The 21,709-nt window shown below is 48.9% G+C and overlaps 3 protein-coding genes across 4 annotated transcripts; 2 read left to right on the top strand and 1 right to left on the bottom strand.

Moving 5' to 3' along the window:
* Positions 1-613: 613 nt before the first annotated feature.
* galnt11 (UDP-N-acetyl-alpha-D-galactosamine:polypeptide N-acetylgalactosaminyltransferase 11 (GalNAc-T11)) lies at positions 614-5,952 on the top strand. Its single transcript, XM_057824441.1, has 11 exons — positions 614-782; positions 851-974; positions 1,036-1,202; positions 1,400-1,525; positions 1,606-1,855; positions 1,919-2,036; positions 4,433-4,585; positions 4,640-4,846; positions 4,905-5,009; positions 5,084-5,221; positions 5,562-5,952. The coding sequence occupies exons 1-11, from the start codon at positions 614-616 to the stop codon at positions 5,700-5,702; spliced, it is 1,698 nt and encodes a 565-aa protein (XP_057680424.1). The 3' UTR covers positions 5,703-5,952.
* chodl (chondrolectin) lies at positions 1,845-17,502 on the top strand. 2 transcript variants are annotated; one of them, XM_057824446.1, is made up of 9 exons: positions 1,845-1,855; positions 1,919-2,036; positions 13,485-13,651; positions 13,716-13,849; positions 13,915-14,072; positions 14,144-14,191; positions 14,263-14,322; positions 17,201-17,297; positions 17,363-17,502. In XM_057824446.1, exons 3-9 carry the CDS (start codon positions 13,520-13,522, stop codon positions 17,445-17,447), a joined length of 714 nt encoding a protein of 237 aa, XP_057680429.1. In that variant the 5' UTR covers positions 1,845-1,855; positions 1,919-2,036; positions 13,485-13,519; the 3' UTR covers positions 17,448-17,502. The 2 variants fall into 2 exon arrangements, with proteins under 2 accessions (XP_057680429.1, XP_057680430.1); XM_057824447.1 differs by lacking the exons at positions 1,845-1,855; positions 1,919-2,036 and adding an exon at positions 5,091-5,221.
* LOC130908709 (zinc finger protein 616-like) lies at positions 16,432-20,672 on the bottom strand. Its single transcript, XM_057824442.1, has 4 exons — positions 20,525-20,672; positions 19,394-19,569; positions 19,127-19,321; positions 16,432-19,057 (listed from the first exon to the last, which is right to left on the bottom strand). Exons 2-4 carry the CDS (start codon positions 19,557-19,559, stop codon positions 17,820-17,822), a joined length of 1,599 nt encoding a protein of 532 aa, XP_057680425.1. The 5' UTR covers positions 19,560-19,569; positions 20,525-20,672; the 3' UTR covers positions 16,432-17,819.
* Between the last annotated feature and the right edge of the window lie 1,037 nt (positions 20,673-21,709).

Genomic DNA, 21,709 nt, shown 5'->3' with positions numbered 1-21,709 from the left:
GGAGACGGCTGTAAAATTGCACAGCACAGAGGAGTCCAGATGGGCTTTTTTAAGAAGGGCTCTGACGACAGCCTGTTTGAAGGCAGCTGGGACGGAACCGGAACTGAGAGAGGTATTCATGGGAGACGGCAGACTTGATCCAAGGCAACTAAAGACATCAACTTACAGAAAAGGTCTTCGTTAGTTGTGACTTGAATGTTTTTGCCGTCTGTCGCTGGTTGGATCATTTTCAGCCGTGTCAATAGAAATATTGGAAGATCCTTATTGCTCTGGTTAGGGTTCATCGACCGGAAAGGCTGGCATCGAGTCGCCGGATTTCAGCGCCACGAATGCCTCCGGATAGTCCAATTTGACCGGCAACGGTCGAAATGAAATCGGACGCGAGCCCGCATTATCAAACAAATCCGTTTCAAAACGCCAATTCCATCCTCCGTTTCATAAGTGAAAGTGGAAGGATTTCAAGTGGCGCCCTTTGATCTTCCCTCGGGGAAAATTTGGCCTATTTTTTGGAAATCACAATGGAAAGCCAATGCACACGTGCAAGTATTCCTTGCGTCTATCTCTCCGACATGTGCGCAGCAGTGTGATGTAAAGCGATGCTGCGCGCGCCCCGATGGCTCCGGTGCCGCTGCGTTATTTCTGCCTGGGCTGCGCGGTGACGTCGGCCGCCTGGTCGCTGCTCCTCTTCCTGTATTTCTCGGCCACGGCCGAGCCGGGCCTGGGCAGGACCCCCGTGGGCCCGCCCCGTCGGATCCGGACCCCGGGACGTTCGGCGGAAATGGGTAAGTAAAGGATGGGCTCGCCGGCCCGGCCAGCCGGCCGGCCGGAAGCCATTAAAGCCTTCTCGCAGGCATGATCTTCGACGAGGCGGACCGGGAGCTGCGAGACGCCGGCTACCGTCAACACGCCTTCAACGTGCTGATCTCCAAGCGCATCGGTCCTCACCGGCAGCTGCCCGACACCAGGGACCGGAGGTGGAAACCCCCCGCCCCCCCTGGCCGCCGCCTCATCTGACGCGACATCCTCCCTTCGCAGGTGCGGCGACGAGGCCTACCCGGAGGAGCTCCCGTCCGCCAGCGTGGTCATCTGCTTCTTCAACGAGGCCATCTCCGCCCTCACCAGGACCGTTCACAGCGTCTTGGAGCGGACCCCCGCTCGCCTGCTCCGCGAGATCATCCTGGTGGACGACCGCAGCGAGCTGGGTAAGCCCTAAGGAAGGGAGCGGCGTCGGGTCGCCGTTTCATCGTAGCGCGGCCGGCAATTTTGCCCGGTCTCCGATCTCCTCGGCGAGAAGGAGCTTTCGCTTTCGGTGCCGCCGCCGCGGACTTTGCGCTAAGAGTTCACTCGGCTCGACGCGGGGCCAAAGTCCGTCCGGGCCAAATGTTGTTTTGGCGCGCAGCGGAGCTGAAGGACGAGCTGGACCGCTACGTCAGAGAGCGGCTGCCCGGGAACGTCAAGTTGATCCGGAACCAAAAGAGGGAAGGGCTCATTCGAGGACGCATGATCGGAGCCGAACGCGCCGACGGTGAGTCTTGGCCGCGCGCCCCCAGCTCCCTCTTCCTTCGCCGGCCCTTGACCTGGCGGCGTTTCCTCGGCTCGACGCAGGCGAGGTTCTGGTCTTCCTAGACAGCCACTGCGAGGTCAACCAGGCGTGGCTGCAGCCCCTGTTGGCGGCCGTGCGCGCCGATCGCCGGACGGTGGTCTGTCCCGTCATAGACATCATTTCCGCCGACACGCTGGCCTACTCGCCCTCCCCGGTGGTCCGCGGCGGCTTCAACTGGGGGTTGCACTTCAAGTGGGACCCCGTGCCCGCCGACCAGCTGGCCGGACCCCGGGGCGCCGTCGCCCCCATCAGGTGAGGGGGGCGGCGGAGCCGCGCGCGGGGGCCGGCCGCCGTCTGACCGGGCCCCTCCCGCAGGTCTCCCACCATGGCGGGCGGTCTCTTCGCCATAGACAGAAAGTACTTTGCGGAGCTGGGGACGTACGACGCCGGCATGGACATCTGGGGCGGCGAGAACCTGGAGATCTCCTTCAGGGTGAGCGAACGATATATTCGCGGGACTAAAATGGCACGCCTGCATCACATTCAGTAACCTCAGTCCTAAATGACTGTCCCTCCCAAAGTGACATTTCCAAGTCAAATAGGATTATTTCCCCAAGGCCTCCGCTAACGGACAACTCAGTCGTCGCCATTTCGGCCCGATGCTAGCCGGACAGAGAATCGTCGACTGTCGTGGCCGACGTCTTTAAGGTCTTGTCGCGACGCCAGGAGTAGCGGGCCCATTCGCCGACCGCCGGGTCAGGGTCGCGGAAAGTTTGGCGTGTCAGAATTTCGTCTTCCTTCTATTTGTCGATTGATTTTGAGCAATAGTGTGACTTTGTGACCGGCGTGCGCTTTCCCCAACGCGCTGTCTCTCGTTTTTTTCCCCGGCAGCGTGGGACACCTACGCGTTACCCGTGTGTGCTCTACCCCATGCCCCCTCCCGGTGGCCGAAAAGTGTCATTGCACATAATTGACTTTCCTATATATATAAAAGTTGTAAAGCAAGAAAAAAAACAACAAAAATGAATGAAATAAACAAAATTATTTTTTGGACAGATCATGTGACTAGCACCTTAGACGGTCATTTGCTTTGCATATTATTCCCCCCCCCCCCCCCCCCCCCCACAAAAAAAAATAGGGGAGGGCAATGATTGAAAATATTTTTTTTTTGATCGAAGTAACTTTTTTGGGGATTGAATGATTTAGACTAGGGCTGTCAAAATTATCGCGTTAACGGGCGTTAATTAATTTAAAAAATTAATCACGTTAAAATATTTGACGCAATTAATGCAGATGTCCCGCTCAGACAGATTTAAATGACAGTACAGTGAAACGCTCACTTGTTGTTATGGAGTTTTGCCGCCCTCTGCTGGCGCTTGGGTGTGACTGATTTTATAGGCTTCAGCACCCATGAGCATTGTGTAAGTAATTATTGACATCAACAATGGCGGTCTACTAGTTTATTTTTTGATTGAAAATTTTACAAATTTTATTAAAACGAAAACATTAAGAGGGGTTTTAAAATAACATTTCTATAACTTGTACTAACATTTATTTTTTAAGAACCACAAGTTTTTTTTTTTTTTATCCATGGATCGCTTTAAGAGAATATTAATGCCATCTTGTTGATTTATTGTTAGAATAAAATACAGTACTTATGTACCGTATGTTGAATGTATATATCCGTGTTGTCTTATCTTTTCATTCCAATGATAATTTACATAAAAATATGGCATATTTTATAGATGGTTTGAATTGCGATTAATTACGATTCATTTTTAAGCTGTAATTCACTCGATTAAAAATTGTAATCGTTTGACAGCCCTAATTTAGACACAAATGTCCTACCCATCATATGGCCCAAACACAAAAAGGATTGCTAAAATAGAAAAAAAAAAGAAAAATTAAATGCACATTTTTGAGTCTCAAATATTTTTTCGCATTCAAAAACTTTTTTTCTATGATTGAAATTTTTCCTTTGAAAATATATATATTTTTTGTATGAAGCAGCTTATTTTTGGATTGAATAATAAAGACACAAATGTCCTAGCCAAAATGAGGCGGAAACACAAAATAACATTACTTCAATCTAAAACGTTGCTTCAATCAAACACAAATTTGATTCAATCAAAAACAAAATCAAATAAAAATAGCTTTCAAATGCATTGTTTTTAGTTTTAAATTTAGTTTTGCATTGAAACTCTTTTTTTTGATTGACGTGACTTTTTTTTTCATTGCAAATATATATTTTGATTGAAGCAACTTTTTTTTTTTTTTTTTTTTTGGATGGAATAACGAAGACACAAATCTACCTCCATATGGCTCCGCCCAGGGCATACAATTTTTGACTGAGGTAACTACATTGGCACGACACCGGCGGGCACACCATATTCAATGGATGATGATCTTGGCGAAAAGTATAGCTGTCCTGCCAGAAGCCTGATTTAGAATTCCCCTCAAGAACGATGGGAAACAAAATAACGCTCATTTTTTTTCAACTTATTATTCTAAATATTCTCGTAAGTTCATTTTATTGCTGACACTGTGTTTCAGGGTCATCAACATGTTGTGCCCCCAACCCTGTCCCAAAAGTCAAACTCTGCCTTTGCCCACGCGGACAAAATAAACACTGAAAGCATTTTTTTCCCTGTCTCGTGTATAGCGAATGCCTCCATCCTAGCAAAGCGTACGACCGTCACTATAAGTGACAAAGTGGCCCGACGCCGGACCGTACCTCGACGGGAAGGGGTCCGGTCTAGTAGCGTGACAATCGGTCGGTTTCGAGACGGCGACGCGTTGTCATCTGACGCCGCGAGGGTCGGCGGCGAGCGCGACCCTCAAAAACGGTTTCCGGAAGGCGTAAAAGGGCGCATCTTCTCGCCACCTCAGATTTGGATGTGCGGCGGGCAGCTGCTGATCATCCCGTGTTCCCGCGTGGGTCACATCTTTCGCAAAAGGCGCCCTTACGGCTCACCGGGGGGCCAAGACACCATGGCCCGTAATTCCCTGCGCCTCGCTCACGTCTGGATGGACGATTACAAGGTAGGAAACGCCCGAGCCCGCGCAAAAGCCGGGATGACGCGGCCGCCTCGGCAGGAGCGCTTCTTGTCCCTGCGGCCCGAGCTGCGCCGGCGCGACTTTGGCGACGTCGGCGAGCGTTTGGCGCTGAGGGAACGTCTGCGCTGTCGCTCCTTCCGCTGGTACCTGGACAACGTGTACCCCGAAATGGACAGTAAGCCGCGGGCGCCGGCCTTGCCGGCCGACAAGAAGGCAACGCGACCCCGGGTGCTGTCCCGAGGCCGGGTAAGCGCCGGCCCGCCGAGGCGTCCCGTCCGGCGGTGACGGCCGCTTCCCGTTTCAGCTACGGAACGCGGCCGTCGGGCGGTGTTTGGCGGCGCGGACGCGAGCCGGCCTGAAGGGCGGCGCCGTGGCGCTCGGGCCCTGCGACCCCGCCGACCCCGAACAGGTGAACCCCGTCCGGTCGCTCCGCTCGATCCTTCGCCGTCTCTCACCGCCCGTCTCGCGTTTCCGCCCTCGCAGGAGTGGACGTACGACGAGGAAGGTCAGCTGATCCTGGCCGGCCTGCTCTGTCTGGACGTGTCCGAGGTCCGGACTTCGGACCCTCCCAGGCTCATGAAGTGTCACGGCTCGGGGGGCTCGCAGCAATGGGACTTGGGGGTGAGAAAGTGCTGTTTTTTATCATTATTTTGTCCAAAAACACGTCACAACCGTCATCGATGATCACCCCGAGCCTAATTGACATTGCGCTAGCTAGCCGTCTAGTACAGCTATAGTTCATGCTCGCCGACAGAACTCTCACATAGCGACTACAGAATAGGAAGCCCGATAGCTCGCGTGCTAGCAGAAATCCGACATCATCTGGTGTCTTTTTTTAGCGGTTTGGGCCAAAGCCACTCGGTAGGATCTACTTTCATCATGAAGTGTCCCTTTTTGAAGTCCCCGGCGGGCGGTCGCCTTTCACCGCACCTGACGGCTCCCTCCCTTTCTTTCACCGCAGAAGTCGGCGCGCGTCTACCAGGTGTCGGTGGGTCAGTGTCTGTCGGCCGCGCGGACGCCGAGCGAGGAGGGTCACGTGGCGGTGGCCATATGCGACGCCTCCGAGCCGCAACGCTGGGAGCTGCTGGAGGGCGGGGCGTGATCGAGGATTTTCGTCTCATCTTTTTAAACTCTGGACAACTTTTTTTTTTTTCTTGTAAATAATCGCCACCACGGGCTCAAACGGATGGCTTTTAGAGCCCGGGTGCACAAAGCACGTCGACGAGTTCCATCCATCGCAATCAATAAAGTCTGTCTGTCCGACTTCTTAAAATGTCCATTGACGTTTGCTATACAAGACGTGTGCGCGCGGTCGCCATGACTGCAATCGTTACGGCGTCCCCTTTCTATCTTCTTATTCACGTTCTCTCTCTGCTCGCCGTGCATGCGCTTGTAGTCCATCCATTTATGGTGTGCGGTGGACAACGACCAAACGGATTGAATTTGTCTTCATGTGGCGTTTGTGGAACGTTGCAGAAGCTTGGCTTTCCCAAGTTGATGATGTCATGCCGCAAAGGAAAACTATGGATGAAGATATTGATTAGCGCCTCCGCTCTCCCAATTAAATTAAGTGGGTGAGAGAGAGAGAGAGCGGGGGAGGGGAGGGGCGGGGCGAGGCGAGGTTGGCGAGCCGCTCGCCGTTGCGGAGCGTCGCGTCCACAGTTCCACACCAACAACAAGAAGGAGGCAACCGTGAGCATCGACCTTCTCCCATTTTCCACTTGCAAATGTTTCCCTGAAAGCAAAGCGAGAAGTTGAAGATGAACTTTGAGCTGCTGGCTGTCGTCGCGTTGCTCACGACGGTCCGCGGCGGAAAACTGCTGAGCGGTGAGTTGACGTGCGCCGTCTACGTAACATCATTTACCTCCGACTTTGGGGCTCGATGCTGATGTTGAATGTGCAAAAAAATAGGATGACGCTGCTGCCAAGAAGGGCTGGACAAAGCCGAGCTCATCAACTAATGCAGGAGTGGCCGAAAATCTCATTGAATATGGTCCGCATAAGAAGCTTTCAATCGGCCTGTTGCACTTCTTATCTTTAACTCTAGATGACGCTAGTCCCAAACGGCTCAAGAAGCTGATTCATTGGTTCCAGGACCTTGTTTGTGAATCGAAATGCTCGTATGTCAAGTAGGATATTGGTTCCACAGCCCGAAAACCTACTCTAAATACCGCTGGTACTATTGCCCATAGCAATTACGCAGAGCAAAACAAATACATTATTAATAAAAATGGGAATAATAATAATAATACCTGTAGTGAATGTGGCAGGTGTTTTGCGTAGCGTAACTGAAGGCGCCGCGTGGCCGACGTGCCGGGGAAGATATTTTTTGCTTCCGCTTTTCAGCTGAGGCAGACTGTAGAACGTGTTGCGTTGCACAAGTTGATGGAATAAATGATTTGAAACCTGACGAAGCCGGCGATCGTACCGCAATAATAATTGTCACCTTAACTTATAAAGACTGGCGAACGGAAGTCGGAGAAGTATTGTCGAGACATTTGCCGGACGCGCCCGCCACGCTCATTTTTTCTCTCATTTCTATCTTCAATTCCACAGTAAGCGTCACCTTTTTTTTTTCACCACCTGCAATGACCTTCTTGGAACCTGTGTTGATTTCTCTCACAACCAAATCTGCCGTGCGCCCGTCTGGCGGGAAAACAAACAAACCGCGACGCTGTCATAATTCGTCGTATTTCGAGCGCCAGTCAAATGTTACGTCAAATAGATTGTGTGTCGAAGTGATCGTATGTCGAGGTACCACTGTATTTTCTTTCACATACAAGAAATAATCCAGTGTGATAAATTGGGCAAGGATGAATCCCCCCTCATTGTTTTGCAAACAAAATGTACAGCACACACGTAACCGCACTAAGGACACTTCTGCTTGCTCGAAGTAAGTTAATGATCGATTTGTAAACAAATATATATGGCGGAGAACACTCAGGTTCCGCTCTGAGACCCCCAATTTGGCCAAATTTGAAAATTGTCCTATATGCATGTGTGATACATCATTGGAAAGCTTCAAATCTCAATTTTCTGGGGCAAGAACATTTTTGAACAGGAGGGCATTTAATTCAATTCAATTTTATTTGTATAGCCCTAAATCACAACAGGTTTGCTTTAAAGGGCTTTGCAGAGGCAATATGATACACAGTCAGAAACAGCAAATGAAGTCCACAAAGATGAATAAATGAAGTTTGTGTCCTGGGCATCCCCCAACCGTGGAATCTCCACGTCGGCATGGAAAAACTCCAAGCTCTTTGGGAGAAAATGAGAAGCCTTGGGGAGTACCACAGTCAGAAGAGATCCACTCCCAGGACGGATAGACAGGATGCACCAGGCCTGCTAATGGGAATTAGCAGACGGGGTTACAGTCTGTATAGATGCAGCAGAGTCACCCGAAGGGTAGGGGGAAAGGGGACACACCGAGTGACTAGTGATGAAGAGACTAGTTAACAAGATATTAACTTTGGAAAATAGAAATAAAGTAGGACAAGTGGTAGGTAAGTGAGAAAAGGGAGATAGAACTCAGTGGCTGTACTTACCCCAGCGTGATAGCTTCTAGTGCATTTTAGTCTAATCCTAATCTAATACTGTGAGTCTAATCCGAATTCAACTAGCCTGACCATACATTTGTCGAATAGGAACGTTTTTAATCTCATTTTAAATGTCTCGGCTTCTTTAATATTAGCAGGAAGCTGATTCCATAAAACGGGGGCTTGGTGGCTAAAGGCTCTAGCTCCGACAGTACTTTTAGAAACCCTGGGAACTACCAGTAGACCTGCATTCTGAGAGCGGAGTGTTCCGTTGGGGCGGTATGGAACCAGCGCATCGGTGAGATCAAATGGCCCCAACCCGTTAATGGTCTTAAATGTAAGAAGGAGGATTTTCAATTTAATTCTAAACTCGACTCGAAGCCAGTGAAGGGTCTGGAGCACAGGGGTGATGTGCTCTCTTCTATTAGTTCCTGTTAAAAGTCTGGCTGCTGCGTGTTGGACTAGCTGAAGACCTTTCAGAGTATTTTTAGGGCAAGCTCCAAGTAGGGAGTTACAGTAATCCAATCTCGATGTAACGAACGCGTGAATTCATTTTTCTGCATCGTTTTTAGATCAAATATTTCTAACTATGGCTATGTTGCTCAGGTGAAAAAAGGCCGTTCTGCAGGTTTGTTTAATATGAGCTTTAAATGATAAGTCTGGGTCAAATAGAACTCCTAGGTTTTTAACTGTGGTGCTGGAGGCTACACTTACATTGTCCAGAGTGACTATCTGGGCAGTGAAAGAGTCTCTCACATTTTTCGGGCCTATTAAAAGGACTTCTGTCTTTTCAGGGTGAAGTAGAAGATAGATAGTGCTCATCCAGGTATTTATATCTCGGACACAGGTGCTTAGTTTATCCACTTGCCTGATCTGCTCAGGTTTAATTGATAAATACACTTGTGGGTCGTCAGCGTAACAATGAAAGTTAATGCTATGTTTTCTGATGACATTACCTAGAGGAAGCATATACAGTATGGCGTAAAGAAGATGGGCCCGAGGACCGATCCTTGTGGCACACCATGATGATTGTGTCAAAGGCTGCACTCAGGTCCAACAGGATCGAGACTAATCCAACGTCAACGGCTAGTAACAAGTCATTAGTTACTTTGACTAATGCAGTTTCAGTGCTACGATGAGCTCGAAAGCCAGACTGGAAATGTTCAAGTAAACTATTGTCCTGTAGGTGCTGACAGAGTTGTTTACTTACCACTCTTTCAAGGCCTTTGGAGAGAAAGGGTAGATTAGCGATAGGTCTATAATTGGCCAAGATGTCAGGATCAAGAGTAAGTTTTTTCAAAAGCGGTTTAATAACTGCATATTTACAGGACTGAGGCACGTGGCCAGTAACTAATGAGGTATTTATTATATTTAGGGTCATATCAATAGTTAGAGGCAGGGTTCTCTTTAAAAAGTTTGGTTGGGATCGGGTCGAGGAGGCACGTTGATGGTTTGGAGGACATTATGATTGCAATCACATCGATTTGGTCTACAGTGGTAAAGTTATTTAATATTATAGAGGGGTTTATAGGAGATTCTGAATTTTCAGTCTGCGCTTTATCAGACCTAATATTTTATTTTATTTCTAATAGTTGAGATTTTATTGTTAAAAAAATTTTAAGAACTCATCACAGCTAAGAGTGGGTGGGTTCTACTGAGCTGTGACTGTTTGTCAGCCTTGCGACAGTTCTGAACAGAAACCTGGGATTATTCTCGTTTTCATCTATTAAGGATGAGTAATCTCTGGTTTTAGTCGTACGCAAGGCCTGTTTATATGTCACTAAACTTTGTTTCCAGGCAGAGAGAGTGTGCTCTGTGTTGGAACGGCGCCAAAGTCTTTCTAATTCACGTGCCGATTGTTTAAGAGAACGTGTTTCAGCATTATACCAGGGAGAAGCTCGTCTCGGCATGACAAACTTTAATTTGGGGGGAGCGACTACATCGAGAGCACTTCGTAGAGTAAACATGACACTATCAAGAAACTCGCCATTAACAGCGAGGCCAGACATTATTCCTTCATGATCAGATGACATGGAGGCAAATATTGGCTGAATGATCGGTTTATACTCTGAAACAGCCACCACATACAGTAATGTCCTTTTCATCTGAGTTTTAGTCACTAGTGAAGGATTATCTTGAAGTACAAACTGAAAGGTAATTAGAAAATGATCAGACAGTATGGGCTTGTGGGGATGGACACTAACATCACTTATCTCCGTACCGTAGGTTAAAATCAGGTCCAGGGTGTGCTTGTGACTATGAGTTGGTTTATTTACATTTTGAATGAAGCCAGTCCCATCTAGTAGGTCATTAAAAGCCTTACCAAGAGAGTCACCGTCATCACCGACATGTATGGTAAAAACCACTACAATTATAATTTTATCCCAGCCAAGCAAAATACTGGATACAAAGTATAAGAGCGTGATATTACTGCCACGCCTCCTCCTCCTCGGCCCGTGCTTCTAGCTGTGTGGAAAATTCACGTGACTTGGGGGTGTGGATTCTAGTGACGGGATCTGTCGTTCACTTGAGTAAACGAATCCATTCCGGTTCGTTCAGTAAAACGATTCGTTCAAACGAATCGTTCAACGAATCGTTCGCCCCCCTCATCTCCCTCCCCACCCAAATGAATCGTTCGGTTAGTGAACGGGAAGTGACGTTGCCGAACGAATCACCAAAGACCGCTTCGCAGTATAACTGAACGGGAAGTGACATTGCTTGGTCCCTCCCTCTCTTGCACATTGACCACTCGTCGTAGTTTCAGAAATGAGTGACAGGCGATATCATTCTGCTCTCAGAGACAGCCTCGTCTCCCTCCCGCTGCTGCAAAAGCGAGGGAGAACTTCCGCGTCGTCTGTCCTAGTTCTATGGGCTCAAAGTCATGGCTCGTGCTTGCATTTCGAATTAGGACACGGTTAAACATTTTCCTTTTGAGGGGGAAGTCGGGGTTTGGGGTCGGGGGCGCACGGACTTTCTTTAGCATGATCTTGCTCACATATACAATGCTGCTGCTAACAGCCAACGCGGCATGCCTGCTGTCACGAAAATAAAAATAAATCGAAAGTTTAATTTCTCATTATGGAACGGCCAACACATCATATTAACCTCTCGCTCTGTTGTATTTTTGTTTTTTATTATTAAGATGATCGTTTTGAATTTTTGCACTGGTATTAATAAATAAAATAATCCGGTCAGCTCCCCTGTCGTCCCCGCATCTCAGATCGTCAAATGCTGACGAGAAATAATGGTTTGCTTTATGATTTCGCCTTTCTACTCTCATTAGTCTGTTAAGAAAAATGTAGACATATTGCGACATCTCCCGTGTCCGCGCGCTTTGTTTTTGGGGCGCTTGAGTAGCACATGATGGACGGATTGACATAATTTGTCAAACCAACAGACACCCTCTGACACGAAAAAAAAAAAAAAAAAAAACACTCGGAAAAAATTGACATGTATATACAGTTTCATTGCAAATCAGTATTATGGTGATCATACTAAATATTATTTTTTTTCTGTGCACATATGAGGTACATATCGCTGCCATGAAGCCTCCATATAGTGACAGTTCTCTGCCCGCTTCACTGCCGTCACGCGACCGCAGCTCAGGTTTTGCTTGCCTCGCAGCTACGCGTGTTTTAAATTACTGTAAATTTGATAGTATATCGTCATAGGCACAGTCCCGAGTCTGTTGAGAAAAGTAGAACACTAAACCATGCTCGCTAGATTTGTGTGGTGTTTTTGTCTTTTTGAGCAGCATTTGATAGGCTCCACGTTAACAAATATGTGACAAAGTCGTTTCCTTTCATTTTATGACTCGTTCACCGCATAGTCATTACTGGAAAGTCAAGTTAGCAGCAAGCTAGGTCAGGAACCGGAGGACCGAATCACTGAACGGGAAGTGACAAAACTCAGTCTTTCCCCCCTGCCTGCACGCTGGCTGCTTATTGGCCACACGTGGAAATGAGTGACATACGCCATGATTCTGTTTCCGCTCCCTCCCCTGCCCGCGATGAGGCTGGCGTCTGATTGGTCGTGTGCGATGTCAGAAGACGCTGCCGCTTGCTCAACGCCCTCCCACGCAGCGAACAAGCGCCACCAACTTCATAGAACGAATCAGTGCAGATGGTGATTAGTTCGGTCTCGTTCACCCAAACAATTCGTTCAAAAAGAACGAATCGTTCGCGACCGATACAACACTAGTGGATTCATTAAGTCTGACAAAGTCATCCTGCCCAAGCCAAGTTTCAGTCCGGGCCAAAATATGGATATTATACTCCCCAATTCAATCATTAACTAACAGAGATTTGGGTGAGATTCTTTAAAAATCCGCATTTTGTATACTTATTCAGAGTTATTTTATTTTCACAGCTATCAGGGGCTATATGTATTCAATTCTTTGGTCTCCTTCCTATAGTACTATGTTTTCTACTGTTCACTACACGAGGCACGGACACAGTCTCTATCTTCTGTCCTGAATGTTGGATTTGTGACAGCTCGGAAAGAGAAGAGTGATCAAAATGAACAGAGTTGTGTTTTACACTACAACACTGCGCCCGGGCCCCCACTCTGGAGTGTCACTTTGGGAGACTAAGTTTGGCGGCCATGTTTCGAGTTAAGGGAGCAGCACCGTCCCAAGTCGGATGAATGCCGTCTCTGCGAACCAGCCCGGGCTTCCCCCAGAACGCACGCCAATGATCAATAAAGACTATGTCCTTTTCTGGGCACCATCTAGACAACCAGTGGTTAAATGATGAGAACCTAGAGTACATCTCATCATTGACCAAATCAGGCAGAGGACCAGAGAATGTGTCTGCCATCGACTTAGCAAGCTTACACACCGAGGCTACGTTTAATTTAAGAACCTCAGACTGTCTCCGCCGAGCGTCGTTGGCGCCTGCGTGAATTACCGTACGGCGGAACCTCTTCGAAGAGGTTTTTCTTTCAGAAAGGGCATAATTAAAGATGCCATGATTTGAACGAGGTATTATCGCATACTTACCTTGTTTCGATCCAAAAACTCCCTCGAGTGTCAAGACACAGATGTGAATGGCCACCATAGTCTGAGTTTGAGTTTTGGGGCTTGGGGGGGACACACAACACGTTGATGACCCCAAACGCAGTGTCAGCAATAGAATGAACTTACAAGAATATTTATAATAATAAGTTGAAAAGGAGCATTTCTTGTGTCCCATCATTCTTGAGGGGAATTTGAAATCAGGCCGCTTAGGACAGCTATACTTTTTGCCAAGATGGTCATCCATTGAATATACGCCCTTGAATTGTACCCCGCGAGAGCGCTTCTCCTAGTCGACCGAAATACGAAAGACGGGCGCCTTCCGTTTCAACAGGTCAGACGGTGTGCGCGGACGGGGCTTGCTACAAGATGGCGCACTTTCACGACGTGTCCAGCCGCGTCGACTTCCAGGAGGCGGAGCTGGCCTGTCGCGTGGACGGCGGCGCGCTCGTCAGCATACGCACCGCCGCCGAACAAAATCGCATCGAGACGCTGCTGGAGGTAGGAGAAGCGCGTCCGTCCCCGACGTCGCCGCCATCCTCGCCGTTTCGCCGTCGTCTTTCAGGACTTGCGTTCCGGCTCGGGAATCTCGGACGGAGATTTCTGGATCGGTTTGACCCGGACGGAGGGCGAGGAGCGCGACGGCGCTTCCTGTCCGCAACGTTACAGGTGGAGCGACGGCAGCGCGGCGTCCTTCAGGTGAGGCTCCCGCCCGCCCGTCGGCCGCTGGCCTTTTTACCACGGGAAGTGTTTTTGGCACTCAGGAAGTGGTACCCGGACGAGCCCTCGTGCGGCGCCGAGTCCTGCGTGGTCATGTATCACCAGCCGGGGGCGCTTCCCGGAGCGGGCGGGGCTTACCTCTACCGATGGAACGACGACCGCTGCTCCATGAAGCATAATTTCATCTGCAAATATCCGGACGGTCTCTAGAAGCTTCTTCTCGGTCGTGCGCCGCCCCGCGCCTCTCGCTTAACCGCTTTTTGTCTTTGGCAGAAAGCCGTCAGGAGGAGGAGGAGCATGGCGACGGGGGGCGGGGCGCAGGTCGGCGCCCGCCCGCCCGCCAATATCCGCGGACTCGCTCTCGTTTTCATATATATGCTGTATGTGCGCAGATACCGCAGTGCGCGGGGGTCAGGTCACCGTCACTGGAGCTCCAGCTACGCTACTCTATAGTAAGGTTTTTGTACAGAACTTTTTCTTCAATTTAAAAAGTTTTCGTGGTGTGGTGGGTTTTTTGTACAAAAATGTCATGGTCCTTCTTTAAAAAATAAAGCCTTACTGTACAATGTTATTTTTAATGATAAGATATGCTTGATCCTTTTTTCTTCATCAAAATAGCATTATTAACCATGATCATTTTGAAAAAAAGGGTTCAAAGTTTTTTTCAAAGATGCCTTGCTTAAAAAATGATTCTATATAGACTATATTGTATAAAGACGATTTTTTTGAAACAATTTTTTTTTTCCCTTAAAAAAGATGCCTTACTATACATGGTCCTTTTTTATTTCAACATGCTTTACTTTACATGGTCATTTAAAAAAAAAAAAAAGTCCGACTGCACTGTCGCATCCAAAAATGGACTAAAAGAAATAAAATGTACAGAAGGAAAATGACAGCTTTATAAGCCAATTCCTATACCGTGCCTATCCATATTTTACGATCCACATGAAGCATGCAGCAGCTGCCAAAGTTTCCAAAGTGGTCAAAGCGCTCCAAATATGACACAAATAGAACTATAAATTAAAAAATAACACGCGATGCCTACGGAGGCGCAAACAGCACAACAACGTTTGAACGACACTATACATGGTCATTTTTTGTAAAAAGGTGCCTGAATATAAATGGTCATTTTTTTAAAGTTGTCTTACCATTCATGGTTATTAGTAGAGCTGGGAATCTTTGGGCACCTAACGATTCGATTACGATTACGATTCAGATGGTCCGATTCGATTCTAAAACGATTATTGATGCACCCCCCCTTTTTTTATTTATTTATTTATTTATTTATTTAAAATATTTTGTACATTTGTTCCAAAATTGTTCAAAAATACTCTCAGGCTAAACCAAACTACTATTTCAGTATCAAGTTAACATATAGCAGTAAACAAATATACAAAAATAACAGTAAATAAAAAACTCCAGTCCCCATTCTGTATCAGCAGCTTTAAACTACATTCAATTAATTTAATGTTGTGAATCAACCGTTAAAGTTGTTAAAATTGCTCCCGTTAACCCATAATTTCCCTTTTGTCAACTTTCGACATGTGAAAGTTTTAAAACTATTTTAAAGATAGATTCAAGTCAATATTTGACCGATTTAGGAGTATTTTAGATAAAAAGTTAATTAGGTTTGCTTGGAAGGTTCGCTACAACAGCCTTGCAGAGAAGTGTACTGCTTTAAGATGGCGGCCGTTTACTACGTCTGCATCTAGCTTTTTGTAGATGTGCTGCAAACGCTACCGTTGTGCATCTAGTCTTATATAAATGATATCTACCGTAACATTATGTGGATGACGTACTTTTGTAGCAGCTTCAGGTATGTTGTTGTGTTTTTTTATGTCGTGGCACGAGTTGAGCGAGAGCCGTGAGTTGAGCATTGGCATTACCCGAGGGGCCGGGTAATGAGAAGCATGATGTTTAGCTACTCTCGCTCCGTTGCTCATTGACCGCGCGGCGCGCTGAGTGTGTTGTACTTCCGCTTTACTAGGCATATTTCAATAATCGGAATTTGGATGTTTGTGAATCGTTCTCGAATCTTCCACGGCCGAATCGCGAATAATCTAAGAATCGGAAATTTTGCACACCTCTAGTTATTAGTATATATATATATATTACTATACATGGTCATTTTTATAAAAAAAACATGCCTTACCATACATGGACTTTTTTTTTTTTTTTTAAAGGTGCCTTATTATACATGGTCATTATTTAAAAAAAAAAAAAAAAAAAAGATGCCTTACTATACACGGTCCTTTTTTATTTCAACACGCTTTACTTTACATGTTCATTTTAAAAGATGCCCATTTAAACATGGTCATTTTTTTAAAAAGTTGCCTGACTATACATATTTTTTTTCTAACAAAATAGCCTTATTATGCATGGTCTTTTTTTTTTTTTGATGGGAAAAAAAAAAAAATCAGCCCGCTACACTTGTGTCCGGATGCCTTCAACAGAGCAGGCTGGCAGGTAGGGTTGCTCAGCCTGACCTTTGGGCTTAGTGCTTAGCACACTCGCCCGCTGTTTTGGACGGCGCAAGTGCGAGTCCTGACCTGGACGAGGGGGACGGATCGCGTCGTGGTTCCGTGGTTACATGTCATTTTCTAAAAACAAAACCTGACCATACTTCAAAAAAATCTAACAGGGTCCCTCGCGTAATGGAGAGCCCCTATCCAGCTTGATTTCCATGTCTCCCTCTTCCAACACACCTGAATCAAATAATCAGGCTCCTGCCGATCATTTGATTCAAGGAGCACTCTGCCAAAAGTTCTGACATGAGGCGAATTTGACACCCAAAGTACTACCGCGCGCTTTCAACTTGTTTTCTTTTGATGCATGCAGACAGAACATACTAAAAAAATGCCTTCAGAAAATACTTCTATATAGTTAGGACGGTTTAAATACACTACATGATAACTGTGCTTACCAGATCACCACTGCACCACAAGAAAACACAAAGGTTAAAAGTATGAGAGGGAAATACATGCAAAACACATATTTCAGGCAATGAAAAGGTCACAGAGAACTCAATAAAAAACAAAAACTAGCCAGAATTCGCTGCTTTTAACCAACGTGCAGATGTTGAGCATTGTGTAGACGTCTCGCCAAATAATTGCAGAACATCGGACCTCAAGTATACATGGTCTTTTTTCCGCCCATAAAATATGCCTGAATATACATGGTTGGTTTTAAAGTTGGAAAAAAAAAACCTTGCCATTTATTTAACATAGGAAAATTACTTTTACCCCACACAAAAATGCCCTGCATTTTTTTTTTTTTTTTAATTAAACAAACTAATGACAATTTTTTTTGTGTGTGTGATGTGTACGATAGGCAGGCCGCTGCTGTACGTGAGCCTGCCCGCCGTCCCGCTGGTGCTACTGATGGCGGCGGCGGCCGCCACCGGTTGTTGCCGCGCGCTCGGCAGGAGGTAGGGGCAAAAGTTGAGGTCCGCGCCCTCACGCAAACACTCACGGCCCGGCATGCCTCCCTCAGACCGTCGGCGACGCTTTGGATCTCCGAGACGCCCGAAGGCGACGTCGCCCCGACGGGACCCAGCGTCACGTTCCCGCCTCGCTGAGCCCGGCTGATCTTTTCCCACAATCGTCAAAGTAAAATAAAAACAAAAAAACAACTCCATTTGTCACGCTACTTTTTATTGTGTCAGGCACTTGAAATTCATACTGTATGTCGACGTAGGCTGAACAATTGCCATCTTCCTAACCTAAACCTAATTGCCGCCATGTTTTCAAAGCCGCGAATGAGCGGCCATTTCTCCGAGCGGGGGGGTTGGCCCCCCCCCCTCCCAAAAAAAAAGAGGTTAGCCCGTAGCGACGTGGAACCGGCCGGCCGAAAAAGAAGCCCGGCCAGGTCCGGACACGAGTCCGAGTCGATCCGTCGCGGTCAGAGCTTTTTCGGTACCGGTCCGACAAACCCAGGATCGCGATAAAGGTCAGTCGGCGGGCGCGGCGTCCTCGTCGAGGTCGTCGAAGACGAGCGGCGGGTCGTCCTCCCGCGGCGTCTCGTCCACGCCGTGCACGCGTTTCCTGTGCTGCCGCAGGTTGCCCCGCCGATTGAAGCGCGCGGAGCACAGGTCGCAGGCGAAAGGTCGCTCGCCCGTGTGGATGATGACGTGACGCGCCAGCTGCGAGCGGCACTTTTTGTCCTCGCCGCAGACGTGGCACACGAAGTTCTGGGGCGGGCGGGCGCCGTCCAGGTGCACCACGCGCCGGTGACGTTTCAGGTGGCCCGTCCGGCGGAAGCGGCGCGGGCAGAAGTCGCAGGCGTGCGGCCGCTCCTCGCTGTGCACGGCCGCGTGAGTGCTCAACAGCGACGGGAACTTGAACTCTTTGCCGCAGGTGGCGCAAGGGAAGGCCTTGGGGGGCCGCGCCCGCCCCGCCCGCGGCGACGCCGCCCCGCCGCTCTCCCCGGGGTGCACGCGGGAAACGTGCCGCTCGAGGCGAGCCGGGCCCGCAAAGCGGCGCGGGCACCGGCCGCAGCGGAAGGGCTCGTCGGCCGAGTGGAGGCGCAGGTGAGCGGCCAGGAGCGCCTCCGTCTTCAACCGCTTGCCGCACACCTCGCAGGGTGGCGCGCCGCCGTCGACGTGAAGGAGCTTGTGGCGCTCCATCTGGTGGCGGCGGGAGAACTTGCGCCCGCAGACGTCGCAGAGGTGCGGCCGCTCGTCCGTGTGCGTCAGCAGGTGCGCTGCCAACTGCGAGCGGAATTTCAGCTCTTTGCCGCAAAAGTGACACAACAAGGAGCCCGGGCGGCGCGGCGCCCCCTCCGCCTCCCCATCGTCCCCGTGCACCGTGGCCCGGTGGTGCTCCAGGTCGTTAGCGCGCATGTAGGCCTTGGGGCAAAGGTCGCAGCGGTGCGGCTTGATCCCCAGGTGGATGACCTCGTGGGTCCGGAGCGCCGAACGGCAGCGGAAGATTTTGCCGCAGACGTGGCACAGCCACGTCGGGCCGGGGCGCCGTCGCTCGCGCCGGGCCGCGCCCCCCGGGTGCAGCCGGCTCAGGTGGTAGCGCAGGTTGTCCTGCCGATTGAAGCGCAGGTCGCACAGGTGGCAGGCGAAGGGCTTCTGGCCCGTGTGGATAAAGGAGTGGCGCGCCAAGCTGGACTTGTTCTTCATCACCTGACCGCACACGTCGCACACGACGGTCTCCGCCTCCGACTTGACCGCCGTCGCACCTGATGACACAGCGCCAGAGCGGACGTCGGCAAAGATGCCAAAGAGAGTGGCAAAAATGTTCTCCCGACCTCCTGGAGGCACCTCCTCCTCGGACGACGTCGGCGGGTCTTCGCGCCACTTGGGAAGACGACGCGTCCTCCGCGGTCGCGCGCCGGACGGCGAGACGTCCGCGGCCGGGGGCGCCGCCCGCTCCTCGGAGGCGCTTTCCGCGGCCTCTCTCCTGCCGTTCGGAGCGCGGGGTCGAAGCGGCGCGCCGGACGGGCCTGCGAGGGAGAAAGCGGCACGGCGGGTCAGCGGGCGAATCGGGCGGGAACGACGTTCGCGATCGACGTCACCTGCGCGCCTCCGGAGCGGCCGTCTGGACGGCGGATCCGTCTGGACGGCGACGTCGCTTTGACAGCCCGCCTCGACGGCGGCGGCGGCCTCCCACTGGCAGCCCGCCTCTCTCACCGGCGGGCGGGGCTTCTCCGGGCTCCCCGGGGGAGACGCCTCCGCCGCCATGGGACGCGACCTGGGCAAAAAATAACACGACGAAGCTCGTCGTAAACCTAAATACGTCAGCCGGCGTCCTCCGTGCCGCCGGATTTGTCATTTTGGCACCGGTTCGGCCGGCGCGGGAACCGGCGTACGCCGGAATTGTTAGCGCGGCGGTATTCCACGTAGGGCCGCGGTGGGCGCAGGATTTCACTCCGACAAAACAAGACCACCTCTTTTCACCAATCTGGTGTTCTATAAGTGTAATCAGTTGATTGCAATCAGGTGCTGCTTGTGTTAGTAGAAACCTCATTGGTTAAAAGGTCTGCGCGCGATCGGTACGAACAAAAACATGGAGCCGCGGCGGCTCTCGCGGACCGGTTCGGAGACCACTGTGTTAGCGGAAAAACGGATAGAGGGGGATGAAGACGTTTCGATCTGATAAGTCCATTTTTGTAGTATCGAATTTAGTCACGAGACGGGATCCTACTACTCTACTACGGGACTTTTCAGCCACAGTAAATATTGCACTCTGTATAATGACAATAAAGGCTTTCTATTCTACTAAATGTCAACAGAATAGGCTTTCTATTCTATGTCAACTTGAACTACTGCTCTTTTGAAACTACTGACAATAAGAGAGCACAGTATAATATTGGTAAGCATAGCATTTCTTCAGTTTATACAGCATTATTTTCACGGGTCTAAAAATATGGGATTGGAAAAAAGTCGGAGCTTTATAGTGCGCTAGCACACCGCTAATGAATAAACACAGTGGTGTTACAAGCATGTCTTTAGTATGAATCGATGTGGATGTGAATGAAGGCACGTTCGCCACTTGAACGCAGTCAGAGCAAAGCTAAGAGCAGTCTTGAGTGTAAGTGAAGAAAGTTGCCCGGAAACTATTAGCCTGATGCTAACGGTGGCGTGCAAGCACAGGAACAACAGAAAACACCGTCGACACGATCTTTTTTTTTTTTTTTTTTTTTTACCCGAGCGAGTTGCGCAGTCCGATGACGGGTAAGCGGCAGACAAAGGCAATTCCGTGATATCAAACAGGAAATTTGGCCAAACACAAGCCTACGCCGAGCTGCACAAGAATAGCACATTGGCTCTTCTTCGCCCCATTTCTTCTTCGTGCTTCCACTGGAAGACAACACTCCGAGCGAGCGCCCCTTAGTGTCCAGTCCATCACGGGCTTTCAATTGTGTCTGTCATTTTGGAGAGGGATCATTTGTCGATCGCCTCGTTGTCTATGGAACCCCAAAAGGGTCCAAAATCAATCCATAAAAATAACATTTTGAAAGAAATAGGATTTTGATAAATGACAAATTGTGTAATACGACCCTTATATTGTAAAATAAGGTCATATTATCATGAAAAAGATTTAACAAGATAAGCGTTTTTCGCAAGTATTTTTTTAAATGCTGGTAAAATCTTTTTCATGATAATATGACCTTATTTTACAATATAAGGGTCGTATTACACAATTTGTCTGTTATTTATTCCCAAATGTTTACATTTACTTTCATTTGGGGTTCCATATGATGGAGTTTCTAGCTCATCCCAATTCTACACTTGCAGTCAAATACAAAATGGAAGTCAATATAGAAAAACTCAATCAAGAAATAATATCTCTTCCGGGGAAAGGGTTGCCTTAGATTTATTGAAAATGAAAAAAGTCCTTCAAATACAGCAAATACAATACAAATGAAAAACTAGACCTGCAAGGAGGACCGAACGGGCCCTCGCAGTTTGGCGCAACTCGGACGGCACGCAGGTCACCGTGGTGCAGATCGTCCCCCTCTCGTCATCTCGTGCGAACCTCCCTTGCTCCAAACTCGCCTCTTTTTTGGGGGATTAAAAATACATACACACGCCTAGGAGTAAAGAAACCCTACTGAAGAGGGGCCTACAAAAAAGGAGGCGCTACTGAGCTGGGCAGCCATGCCTTTATTCAGAACCAAAATGAATGAATTAAAAAAAGAACAAAGTTATTTCTCATCTTTCCAAATGTGGACCAAGAGTTCAAACGCTGAGCTCGTTCATCACAACAATGGAAACACAACCAAACATGAGGGCATTCGACGAGGCTTACGGGTAAGCCTAAGCGGGCGCGCTCTCAAAAAAACACCAGCTCATCAGGTTAGCGATGATGACACCACGCGGGCGGCATG

The sequence above is a fragment of the Corythoichthys intestinalis genome, chromosome 20, assembly GCF_030265065.1.
Source record: "Corythoichthys intestinalis isolate RoL2023-P3 chromosome 20, ASM3026506v1, whole genome shotgun sequence".
In the NCBI taxonomy this organism is placed as follows: Eukaryota; Metazoa; Chordata; class Actinopteri; order Syngnathiformes; family Syngnathidae; genus Corythoichthys; species Corythoichthys intestinalis.
This window is presented reverse-complemented; position numbering and strand designations above follow the sequence as displayed.